The sequence below is a fragment of the Geotrypetes seraphini genome, chromosome 2 (genome assembly GCF_902459505.1).
Source record: "Geotrypetes seraphini chromosome 2, aGeoSer1.1, whole genome shotgun sequence".
Classification (NCBI taxonomy): Eukaryota; Metazoa; Chordata; class Amphibia; order Gymnophiona; family Dermophiidae; genus Geotrypetes; species Geotrypetes seraphini.
In genome coordinates, this window is record NC_047085.1 from 26,078,179 (window position 1) to 26,091,692 (window position 13,514).

The 13,514-nt window shown below is 40.7% G+C and overlaps 1 protein-coding gene across 10 annotated transcripts in view; it reads left to right on the plus strand.

Annotated features, from left to right (window-relative positions):
* Window positions 1-13,514, plus strand: part of FAM135B (family with sequence similarity 135 member B) — a 412,048-nt gene that overhangs the window by 191,328 nt on the left and 207,206 nt on the right. For all 10 annotated transcript variants that reach the window (XM_033934533.1, XM_033934537.1, XM_033934535.1 and 7 more), the window contains one exon: window positions 6,101-6,254. In XM_033934533.1, coding sequence (XP_033790424.1) covers window positions 6,101-6,254 — 154 coding nt within the window. The remainder of the gene's footprint in view (window positions 1-6,100; window positions 6,255-13,514) is intronic.

Below are 13,514 nucleotides of genomic sequence, written 5' to 3' on the forward strand. Positions count from 1 at the left end.
GTTTCCTAATAAAAGCTGAATATGATATAATATTACCCCTCATAGTTGCTTTAAATGCATCCCATACATTCTCAATAGATGTATCCTCCACTAAATTCATTTGAAAGAAATCATTAATTTGTGTTTTAAAATTTTCCAAAAATTTATCATCCACAAGCAGTGCATTATCAAATCTCCAAAGAGGTCTACCCTTTTCCAATTTATCCAATTGTAATTCTATCCATATTCCTGCATGATCCGAAATAATAATAGGATCTATGGAAGCTTTAATCACCTGTTGCACTTCATTTGTTGAAACAAAAATATAATCTATTCTTGAAAATGATTTATGAACCTGTGAACAAAATGAAAACTCCTGATCATTAAAATGAAGAATACGCCATATATCCTTTAAATCGCATGATTGAGCCAGATTATCTAAACCTAAAGATTTTATACTTTTACTTGGTTTTTTATCCAATAATGGATCCATTACAGCATTAAAATCTCCAGCCACCACTAAATTAGAAGCAGCCAGTGGTAATAACATATTCTGTAATTTTTTAAAAAATTCTGATTGATTCGAATTAGGGGCATATATATTAAACAACGTCAGGGCATTATTTCCCATATCTATATCAACATGTATCCATCTTCCATGTGGGTCTGAATTTATTACCTTAATCTTGGCCATACATTTTTTATTTATAAGAATTGCTACCCCTGCTTTTTTACCCTCTGCTGGAGCAAAAAAACATTCTTTTACCCACCCACCCGTTAGTTTCTGTGATTCTTTTGTATTAAGATGGGTCTCCTGCAGACAGTAAATATCCGCATTTTGCTTTTTTAAAAATGCTAATACCTTTTTTCTTTTAATTACATGATTCAGGCCATTGACATTAATAGAATATATCTTAAAAGACATTATATATTTTAAAACTTATCAGTATAATCTTTTTCCCCTCTTCTTTTATATTTAAAATCCAAAAAATATTTTCTATGACACACATATTTACCCTTGAAGTATCCAATCCCTTATTTACTTTCTCTTTAATCATTCTAATAAATACCATCTTTTTCCCTCCCTTTCCCACCCAATATAATGACTGCTTAAGAACACACATTGGAACTGCAACCCGAACATTCCCCTCCCCTCTAGGCAACCAATATTCAATCAATATCCCCTTCTATCTATCTATATTAACCTTTAATATCTTTAGTCATTTTTTTACTTCTAACATTTCATTAATGTATCTATATCCATTCATCAATTTTTAATTTATATTTCCCTAGTATTATAGTTTACATCATAAAAATTTATCTTAAACATGTATTTAATATGGTATTGTTATTTTTCCTATATCTTATACTTTCTCTCTTTATATTTTTATTGTCTTTTCTTTAGTTCATGTTTTTCTTTCTTCAGTATTTCAATATCTCATTTTTTATAATTTTTCACAATATCATCAAAACCAATCTTGATATTTTATGTTAAAATGACATAGGTTCTGATTTTGAAACAAAGGCTTTTAGTTTTTCTGGATCTTCAAAATACAAAGATTTATCTCCAGATGATACTCTCATTTTTGCCGGATAATATAATCCGTATTTAAAACCTTTTTCTTTTAGTTGAGGTCTCATGTCTAATAATCTCTTTCTTTTATTTGCTGTGTTTTTAGCAAAATCCGGCAAAAACCATATTCTGGATCCTTTGTAATTTAGATTTTTGTCTTTCTTGGCAGCATTTAATATTTCTAGTGCTTGTTGGTATCTAAGCATTTTGAATATTATTGGTCTTGGCCTGCCTTGATTTTCTACATTTTTTGCTGGGATCCTATGCGCTCTTTCTATTTCTAGTGGTTGTTTTAAATCCAGTTGTAGTATTTTTGGAATTAAGTTTTCTAGAAAATGTATAGCATTTTTCCCTTCTAAATTTTCTTGTATTCCAAAAAGTTTAATATTTTTCCTTCTTCCTCGATTTTCATAGTCTTCCAGTTGATCTTTCAATTTATTCAATTCCAGACTGTCATTTTTGCATCTGTTTGCTTCACCTTCTATGACCTCCATTTTAGTTTCTAAGACAGTTGTTCTTTTATTATTTACTTCCATTTGTCTGTGGATGTTTAGTATTTCTTCCTTCATTTCAGCCATATTGGTTACAGTTTCCTTAAGCATTTGTTTAATTTGTCTCAGTTCTTCCATAACTTCTGCTTTACTCAATATATCAGGTTCTTCAGCAGGAAGTGGGATCTTACTTGGTGTAATTTGATCCTGCTTCTGTCTTTTTGCTGACATACCAGCCTCATTTTTATTTTGTCTGGTACTTGCCATATTTCTGAACTTATTTTTATATTTTTACCTTTTCCACAATCTTTATGTTCAATGAGATTTTTGTCCACAACAGTGTATAATAGTTTGCCTTCGATGCTATACTATGAGGAATAGCAAATTTTTTTTTTTTTGGATCCCTTCCTTCAGGGTTCCAGTCTAATTTCGTTGGAGGGTAGTTTCAATTGGCACAATTTTCACCAATTTTCACACAGTATAAAAAGAAAATCAGCTCCTTACCCTCAGGATTTTTCTTCAAAAACGGCAGAGGAGGGCTATTTCAAACTGTCTTAATTTTAGATTGACAGACACTGTCCTCTCACCAAAGTTAGTTTAAATTGAGGAAGCTTTTACTTTTTCCTTTTGTCTTTGGCTAGTTCAATATCATTTATCTGTGGTCCTCAAGCCTCTTTTTAGTTTTTATCTTTCAGCTCTTTAGAAATCTCAGCCCTCAACACGACTTTGCTTTAGCATTTGGAAAAAAGGCGCTTTTAATTTTTCTTTCTCTGTTTTGCCAGTGAGGCAATAACAGATTTTCTTTTGGCATTTATTCCCTCAGAGCTTTATTTTAGTTTTGTCAGGTGGAGGGTAGTATCAATTGCCACAGTATTCGCCAATTTTATTTCTCCACATATATTTTTAATGTCATTCAGCACAGAAGAAAACAATTGGTTTTTTATCCTCAGGGCTTTGCTTTGACACCAGACGGGGAGGGCTATTTCAAACTGCCATATTTTTATCTTTGACAGGCAGCAGCCCTCTATCGAAATCAGTCTGAAGTGAGAACTTTTTTTTCTTTTTCTTTTCTATTTGTTGACTAATGTAGTACTCAATAGTCTGCCTTCATTCTTTCCAGTATCTTGCTTTCATATCACAAAAAGAAATCGGCTTCAGGCAAAGGATTAATTGATCTCCCAGGGCTCCGACTCAACACCGGCAGGAGAGGGCTGCATCAAACCGCCACAGCTCCAGAAGTCAACTGACAACGGCCTCACTCCGAGATCGGTCTTTCTTTTTTTTTTTTTTAACGTTAGTCAGTTCAAATTTTTAACAGCCCTCCTCACCACCGTGCCGCATCAACATAGAGAGAAGCCGGTAAAAAAACAGCAGCCTTACTTATCTCCTTCCCTTCAGGTCTTTCCTCAGTATCGGCGGTTTTTGTCAAATTGTCTCCGTTGATATATATATTTAAGTTTTATCAGTCAGCAATTGAATTTTCTTAAAAAATCGACTCGAAGGGGAAAATGTTATATTAATTTGTTGCCTAGTTGAGAGGAGCGCCACGATCACACGTCCATTTGTGTGCGCGGTAAGCCACGCCCCCCTATACTCTGTATTCTCTAAGAATGACTGAACTGTTCAGTCTCTCTTGAAAGTGAACCACCTAGAACTAAATGGTATGGCAGTATACAAGAATAAAGTTGTTGTTATTAATTAATTAGCTCAATAGGTATCAGTAATTGGCAATTAACGCCTCATAATTAGCACAAATTAAAAGCTAAACACACAGCTTGTAAAGTGCAAGTCTATAAAAAGTATGTACCAGTTGCAGTGTGCAAATTTGAAAACAACATTGCCAAGGGTGGATAGTAAGCATTAATAAAAGTTATGTGCATTGTTAGAGAAATCAACCGATCTGCACACAACTTAGGTGCAGGCATTTAGGCCTGATTTTAGATGGCCTAAATGGGTGTGCCTAAGTTATGTGACACATTGGCGTTTAGCACGCTTCTATAAAAGGCATGGATATAAAACTGCTGGAGAGGGTGCAGAGACGAGCAACGAAGCTAATAAGAGGTATGGAGAACTTGGAATATGAGGAACGACTCAAGAAACTGGGACTGTTCTCCCTTGAGAAGAGGAGGCTGCGAGGGGACATGATAGAGACGTTCAAAATACTGAAAGACATCGATAAAATAGAGCAGAAAAACAAATTATTTACATTGTCCAATGTGACACGGACAAGAGGACATGGTTTGAAGCTAAGGGGGGACAAGTACAGGACAAATGTCAGGAAGTTCTGCTTCACGCAGCGAGTGGAGGACGCCTGGAATGCTCTTCCAAAGGAGGTTATTAAGGAATCCACTGTGCTAGGATTCAAAGGCAAATTAGATGCACATCTCCTTACGAGAGGCATAGAGGGATATGGGTGATTAAAACTACATCAGGTGTATACCTGACTGGGCCTCCGCGTGTGCGGATCGCCGGACTCGCTGGACCATGGGTCTGATCCGGAGATGGCAGTTCTTATGTATGCACACCTTATAGAATCACACTAAGCGCTGTTCTAGTCGGCACCAGTTTTTTTAGGTGCTATATATAGAATCAGGCCCTGAGTCAATAAACATAAATGTGGAGGAGCATAATCAAAAAAAACATCTTAAGTCCCTTTTTGGCCTAAGCCTTTAAGTGCCCAACGTAGGCAGCAGGGAAATGTCCATTCTCGAAAAAAAAAAAAAAAAAGTCCAAAATGTGTTTTTTTCCGAGAATGGCCTACCTGTATGTTCAGGCGTTTAATTGTCCAGACCACCACTACATCTACCTTTAAGCCCTATTCCTGAAAAAAAAAAAAATTGCCCAAGTCCCATACACCCAAAACAAGAACTTTTAGGCATGGGAGGGACCAGTCTTTCGCCTAAACCCATGATTCTCTAACCAGCGTCTGTCATAAGTGCCAGTTAGAGAATCGTGGAACCGGCCCCCTCCTCCCAAATGATCGTGGTAGGAGAGAAGCCCAATCTCTAACACCTGCGAACCCCCCAATGATCGTGGCAGGATAGATGCCCAATCTCTCCTACTGACACCTGCGAACCCCCCCCCCCCCCAATGAACGTGGCAGGAGGGATGCCCAGTCCCTCCTGCCAACACCCCCCCACCAGGACCCACCCCTAACCCCATCCAGAACAACCCCCCCCACCAGGACCCACCCCAATCTGGTTTAGTTGGCCAGCCAGATGGCTCCTGCCCCTTCCCAGTGCATCTTGGGATGCATTGTGGAAGGCCCCTCCTGTAGGATCAGAATCTTAGGCCACTCCCAATGCATCCCTGGCGGGTTTGGGCATGAGGGACTGGGCATCTCCTGCTGCGATTGTTACGGGGCGGGGGGGGGGACGGGTTGCCTGGGCTGCTGAGCTGATCACAGCAGTCACGATCAGCTCAATAGCCCGATCTGGAACTTATACCTGGTTTCAAGTTTATTTAAAATTTGATAAAAACACTTATAACATATAAATTCCGTCCAAGCAACCTGTCAAACATTTCGATTATGGCTGCTGGATGACTAAGTATAGGTCGGCCCATATCCCGACTACCTCCCACCCTACCCACTCCTTCAAAAATGCCCCTTTTCACTCTGGGCACAAAGAGGCATGGAAAAGGCCTAAGTTGGTTTAGAAGCGTCTAAAACCCTTTTCAATTATCAGCACTTGGACGACCTGTCTTTTTGATCGTCCAAGTGCAGATTTAGACAGGTTTTTTGACGTATTTAAAAAAAAAATTATTATGAGCCCCATTAAATAAATGGCTAAATATTCTTCGGCACCTTACTGGCTAAATCACCCAACATGCCTCTTCATTTACATGGAAGTTTTAGCATCTGACTTACCCCTGTGTAAATTGTGGCCATTTTAAACTTATGTTTTCCTTGTGGCCATTTGTACATGTAAATGCCAGATTTTCCATGTGATGTGATATACCCAGTGCTTCTAAAATGACCACTAAAAATGTTAGCCTACTCGCTGTGATACTAGTATGTTTATAATTTGTTTTTTATTCTCCTATTATTCTTTTACAGGGTAGCTTTTATATCCCTTCTGAAAATTGCATGCAGCATGCTTTCAAATGGCACAAGGACCTTTGTCATATGCTACTCTCTGCATATAGAGGACTTCACTCTTATTATAGAGTCATCATGAAAAAAATTCCAACGTTGCCTCATACTGAGTTAGGTGAGAGCTTTAGCTTTATTTTAAGATATACTATTTTATTATAAAATCAAACAAGTTCTGTCAGTTTAAATTGAGAAAAATAAATAGAAAGGCTTATAGCACTACTTTCATTAATTCAGAAAAATATGAAAAAAATTATCATTTTACTTTTAACCAAGTGACCTGCTTGGCTATACTAATATTTCCTTCCAGTTATGAATTTAATCTTCTCATATTATCCTGTGGTTTGTTGTACTGAATGTCTGTTAAATTGACTACAAATGCAAGGATGGCTTCAATGGCATTGGCCAAACCACAAGCAGATAACATTGTCTTGGACAGGAATGGCCACCTCTTAGAAATTATTATGAAGGTCATTTTTTTAAGATGTCTGGAAAAATAAGAATATTTGTATGACCACAATAATCTAAATATGATTTGAACCTATTGTTAAATAAGCCTCTCTCAGTTATAGTGCAGATATGTAAATACACATTCAAAATGCTCAAAAACATCCAAAAGTAATTTAGTCATTCCATTTCAAGTTGTTCATCCTATTACATTTTTATATTTTAGCTGCTCTTCATGGACTCATTGATTTTCTTTCCAGCACTGCATGATTTAGACTGATTTGTATGCACTTCTTCATGAAACTATAATGTTGACTTCGTATTCATAAAAGTCAAACCTAATGCATACAAGAACCCAGGCTGACACACTAACATCTTAGGTTTAATCAATTGATTCATGTTATTTTAATTCTACTCTGATAATATATATATCTCTCTCTATATATATATACATATATACTATATTGTTCAGAATCATTTTGAATCTAGTGGGCATTAGAATAGGTCTTAGAGAAAGCATTTCTTTGCAACTGACTTAATATATGACCATAAAAACATAAGAATACTCTTAACTGGGTCAGATCAATTGTTCATCTTGCCCAGTATCCCATCTTCACAGTGACCAATCCAGGTCACAAGTATCTGGCAAAAATTTAAATAGTAACAACATTCCATGCTACCGATCCAGGACAAGCAGTGGATTCCTCCATGTCTGTTTTAATAGCAGATTATGGACTTTTCATCTAGGAACTTGTCCAAACTTTTTTTAAAACCAGCTACGTTAACCAGTCTTACCACATCCTCAGGCAATGTGTTCCAGAGCTTAAATATTCTCTGAGTGAAAAAATATTTTTTTCTATTGGTTTTAAAAGTATATCCCTGTAACTTCATTGAATGTCCCCTAGATTTTGTAATTTTTGATGGAGTAAAAATAGATCCACTTGTACCCATTCTAAAGCACTCAGGATTTTGTAGACTTCAATCGTATTTCTCCTCAGCCGTCTCTTTTCCAAGCTGAAGAGCCCTAACCTCTTTAGTCTTTCCTCATATGAGTGGAGTTCCATCACCTTGATCGCTCTTCTTTGAACCTTTTCTAGTTCCACTATATCTTTTTTGAGATAAGATGACCAGAATTGAACGCAATACTCAAGGTGAGGTCACACCATGGAGCGATACAGAGGCATTACAACATTCTACTATTTGGGTTTTTTCCAGGTACTAGTGACCTAGATTGGCCACTACAGGGCTAAATGACCATTGGTTTGACCCACTAAAACTATTTTTATGTTCAGTATCTCTTTTTTAATAATTCCTAGCATCTTATTTACTTTTTTTTGGCTACCACCACACATTAGGCAGAAGGTTTCATCATATTATCCACAATGACACCTTTCTTGGGTGTTGTCCCCCAAGGTGGACCCTAGCATCTGGTAACTATGATTTGTTTTATTCTTCCCAGTGTTTATCACTTTGCTTTTGTCCACATTTTGATTTGATTTATTATTTGTTATACCTCTTGTACATCAGTATTAAAAGGTTTACAATGCAGTACTCCCCCGAAATTCGCAGGGGTTCCATTCAAGGAACACCTGTGAATTTCAAAAAACTGCAAATGCGGTTTTGAGTCTGCAAAAAGGCAGGCTAAGGCAGCTGGGGCGCTGGCGGGTGCAGTAAATCATACCTGGTATGCTCTGGGGAGGGGGGGGGGAAGAGGAGGAGGAGGAATCGGCTGTGCAGAAGGCTGTTTCGTGGACTTATTCCCTATATTTTCTGACCGGAAGAAGCAGTAAGAAAATACTGCGAATAACTGAGGCCGTGAATTGCAAATTTGCGGGGGAACACTTAACTAATATATTAAAAATGAAGTAATCCTCACTATCCCAGCAGGCTCACAATCTAAATTTCAGCTGTCATTTGAATTCCTAGTCTTCCAATTTTCTAAAGTCTGCATGCAAATTTTCATAGTCCGCATGCGTTTCAACAACAGTTTAGTGACATATGCAAATTTAATTACCTCACATGTCGTTCCAATTTCCAGATCATTTATAAAAAGTTAAATAGCACCGGTCGCAGAACAGATTCATGCAGCACTCCAATATTTACCCTTCTCTACTGAGAAAAATGGCCATCTAAACCTACCCTTTGTATTCTGTTTAACTAATTTCTAATTCAAAATGGAACATTGCCTCCTATCCCATGACTCTTTAATTTTCTTAGGAACCTCCAATGAGAAACTTTGTCAAAAGCTTTCTGAAAATCTAGGATTTACTACAACAACCGGCTCACCTTTATCCATGTGCTTATTCACACCTTCAAAGAAGTCAATCAAATTGGTGAGGCAAGACCTCTCTTGGGTGAAGCCATGCTAACTCCCATTAAATCATCTTTGTCTACGTGTTCCACAATTTTATTTTTTTAATTCCCACTATTTTGCCCAGCACGGAAGTTAGGCTTGTCGGTCTGTAATGTCCCAGATCACCCCGGAACCCTTTTAAAAAATTGGGATAACATTGACCCGCAGGAAATTCATTCCATCCCCTTATTCCTTTGCACATAGTTTGAAAAAGACATTTGCCTTCAAATGTGAAATAAAAACCTACTTCTAAAAGTATCGTTAATCACCATTTGGTCTTTATCTGCCTTTATCTACTATATTACTATATGATGTCTATAATTTAAAAAGTAACCTATACCAACTTATTAATTTGGCACTGGATTTTTATACATTTTTTACAAAATTGGATTTGGACATCACATCAAAATTGCCCCTCCACATATCCTATTTTATACTTATGGGACACATGGAGGGGCATAATAAAAAAAAACGTCTTAAGTCCCCTTTTGGACTAAGGCTTTAAACGTTGAAAGTAGAAGCAGGGAAAATGTCCATTATCCCAGGACAAGCAGGCAAATATTCTTGACTGATGGGTGACGGCACCGACGGAGCCCCGGTACGGACAATTTTAGAGTGATTGCACTCTAAGAACTTAGAAAGTTCTAGCTAGCCCACACCGCGCGTGCGCGAGTGCCCTCCCGCCCGACGAAGGCGCGCGGTCCCCAGTTTCTTAGTTTCCGCGGAGCTAAGAAGACGCGTGTTTCCAATGGCTGTTGGATACTCTTTTTTTTCGCCTTCCCGCTCGCGTATTTTTTCTCGTGAAACTCTTCACGTTTTCTTTTTTCTTCTTTTCTTGATAAAACTTAAAAAAAAAAAAAGTCTATTTTTTTTGACTTTTTTCGGTTGGCCCCGGCGGGGCCTGTTGGCACCATCGAAGCCTCGGGCTTCGATTTTGCTACGGCCGTTTTTCCCTTCATGCCCCCTTCACCGGGTTTTAAAAAGTGTCAGCGGTGTGCACGCCTTATTTCCTTATCCGACCCGCACAAGTGGTGCCTTCAGTGTTTGGGTCCGGACCATAGGGCAGAAACGTGCACCCGCTGTAGTTCTCTTCAAAAGAGAACTTTGAAGAATCGTCAAATTCAACAGCGGATTCTTTTCGGTGCCGCTATGGAAGTTCCACCGGCATCGACTACGACAACTTCTTCCAAGTCGACACCGGTGGTTTCGACACCGCAAGATTCATCGTCGGTGTCGCACCCTTGTAGGTAAGCCAGCTAAGAAGCCATCCCCTACTGTTCTTGGCCCGCCAGTCGAACATGCAGTGAGCCAAGTCCTGCAGACTGCGCGCCGGCCCCACAAACGCTCCGCTCCCATAGAAGTCACTGCCTCTTCATCGGCATCGACTTCGCCTGAGCGTCGAGCTGCACCGCAGGTACCGAGCAAGAAAAAAGCGGTACCGGTGCCATCGGGACCGTCTCTGGATGAGCGTATAGCATCCATCCTCCAGGTCCAGCTTAAGGAGCAATTACAACACCTGCTCCCGGCTCTGCTAACTCCGAACTTTCCGGTGTCGGTACCCACTGAGCCTACGATACCGATCGTCGACCAGCCTATTTTGTCGGCATCGACGTTATCGGCACCGCTTAAATCTACCTCTTCCATATCTATGCCTATTTTATCGGCAGAGCCAAAGTCTCTTCAACGTACTGCTCACTCGGCCTCTGATCCGGTACCGCTCTCTGACACCCGTACCGCTTTATAGTCACCAGGTACAGGGTCAATGCGTTCAGGTAAATCGGTACGCAAAACCAGGCATACCGAATCCTCTACTCCTCTATCTCAGGGCCGTCTTCCATCGGTACGTGACCCTGATTTATGGGATGATTCCGAGGATCCCCTCGGTACCGATGAGGATTTTTCATCGGATGAGGCTGACCCATCGGTGCAGGATCCTGCTAGTAAGCCAGAGCACTCTTCCTTCACTAAATTTCTTCGGGAGATGTCAGACACCCTTTCTCTCCCCTTGGAGTCTGATTCTAAGAAGTTAAAAGCTTTTCTGGATTCTTTGGACTTTGACCAACCTCCCAAAGAATTTTTAAAGTTACCCCTTTATGATATATTAAGGGAAACGTTTTACAAAAATTTGGAAACTCCTCTCACCATTCCAGGAGCTCCAAGGAAATTGGAATCACTTTATAAAGTTATTCCTATTCCAGGGTTTGACAAACCTCAGCTTCCACACGAATCTTTGCTGGTGGAGTCAACCTTAAAAAAATCTGCAGGCTCTAGTGTATATGCATCTGTCCCTCCTGGCAGAGAGGGCAAGGCTATGGACAAATTTGGTAAACGACTTTACCAAAATGCTATGTTGGCCAACCGTTCAGGTAACTATGCATTCCATTTCTCCTTTTAGCTGAAACATCTTATCCAGCAGATGGCCACTTTTCAAAAATATATTCCTGACCGCAGGCTTTCTGCTTTTCAGCAATGCACTGCCAGTCTCTTGCAGCTCAGGAAGTTTATGGTCCGTTCCATCTATGACACTTTTGAACTCATATCCCAAGCTACTGCTATGTCTGTAACAATGAGACGATTGGCATGGCTTCGCGTCTCAGACCTTGATGTGAACCACCAGGACCGCCTTGCCAATGCTCCCTGCCTGGGTGATGAGCTGTTTGGAGAATCTCTGGATACCACCACTCAGAAGCTTTCTGCTCATGAGACGAGGTGGGATACTTTATTGAAAAACAAAAAGAAGCCCCCTCCTCCTCGTCCTTTTAGGCAGCAGACGTCGTATCAGAGGCGTTTTTCTGCACGGCCAATTCAGTCTCATCCTCCTCAGCCTCGGAGGCAACGGCAGCAACAACAACAGGCTCGCCAACAACAGCCACCTGCCATAAAGCCTGTTGCTCAGCCTAAACCGACTCAGCCCTTTTGACTCGCTTCTCCAGGGCATTGCCAGTCTTCCTCCCTCATGTCCTCTTCCACAGCATATAGGAGGTCGACTAAACATTTTTCTGACTCGAAGGGAAGTAATCACCACCGACCAGTGGGTGCTCTCTATCATCGCCCACAGCTACTCCCTCAATTTTCAGATTCCTCCGCCGTTAGGCCTGCCAAAAGAGTCTGCTTCCAACAAGTCTCAGTCCCTCCTTCTCGCTCAAGAGGTTCAATCCCTCCTTCTTCTCAATGCCATCAAAAAAGTACCTCAAGATCAGCGAGGTCAGGGATTTTACTCCAGGTACTTTCTAGTCCCCAAAAAGACCGGAGACCTCAGGCCTATATTAGATCTCAGAGATCTCAACAAATGTTTGGTCAAGGAGAAATTCAAAATGCTCTCTCTTGCCACCCTCTACCCTCTTCTCACTCAGGGCGACTGGCTATGCTCCCTCGATCTAGAAGAGGCTTACACACATATTCCTATCCATCTGGCGTTCAGGCAATATCTACGCTTTCTCATCAATCGAAATCATTATCAGTACAAGGTGCTACCCTTCGGTCTGGCCTCCTCTCCCAGGGTATTCACCAAGTGTCTGATTGTGGTAGCGGCCTATCTCCGCTCTCACAATTTTCAAGTCTTCCCTTATTTGGACGACTGGCTGATCAAGTCTCATTCTACTCAGGCGGTTCTGCTTGCCACCAACCAGACCATTCACTTCCTTCAACTGTTGGGATTCGAAATCAATCTTCCCAAGTCGCACCTCATTCCAACCCAGCGACTTCAATTCATTGGAGCCATTCTGGACACTGTTCTGATTAGGGCATTTCTTCCATCCAACCGCCTTCAGACCATCCTTCATCTCTGTCGGCAGGTGTTTCAACAGATTACCATCTCTGCCAATCACATGATGGTGCTCTTGGGGCACATGGCTTCCACAGTACATGTTACCCCCTTTGCACGTCTCCACCTGCGTACTCCTCAATGGACTCTAGCGACCCAGTGGTCCCAAGCGACGGATCCTTGCTCACAACACATATCTGTGACCTCGTCTCTTCGACAGTCGCTTCTTTGGTGGTTGACATCTTCAAATTTATCCAGAGGTCTACTGTTCCATCTTCCTCCTCATCAACTAGTCATCACCACAGATTCCTCCCCCTATGCCTGGGGAGCTCACTTGAACGAATTCCAAACTCAGGGGTTTTGGACTGCCCAGGAAAAGAAACACCACATCAATTTCCTGGAACTCCGAGCAATGTTTTATGCCCTCAAGGCATTTCAACATCTTCTCTTTCCTAAAGTACTATTCATTTGCACAGACAATCAAGTTGCAATGTACTACATCAACAAACAGGGAGGGACGGGCTCTCACCTGTTGTGTCAGGAAGTCCAACGGATTTGGTCTTGGGCGACAGCTCGTCATTTATTCCTGAAGGCTGTCTACATTCAAGGGGAGCAGAATTCCTTAGCAGACAATCTCAGCAGAATTCTCCAACCTCACGAATGGACTCTCGGCCCCTTGACTCTCCAGTCCATTTTCGCTCAATGGGGCACTCCTCAAGTGGACCTTTTTGCAGCTCCTCACAATCATCAGCTGCCCCTGTTTTGCTCCAGACTCTACTCTCCTCACCGTCTGGCACCCGATGCATTTCTCCTGG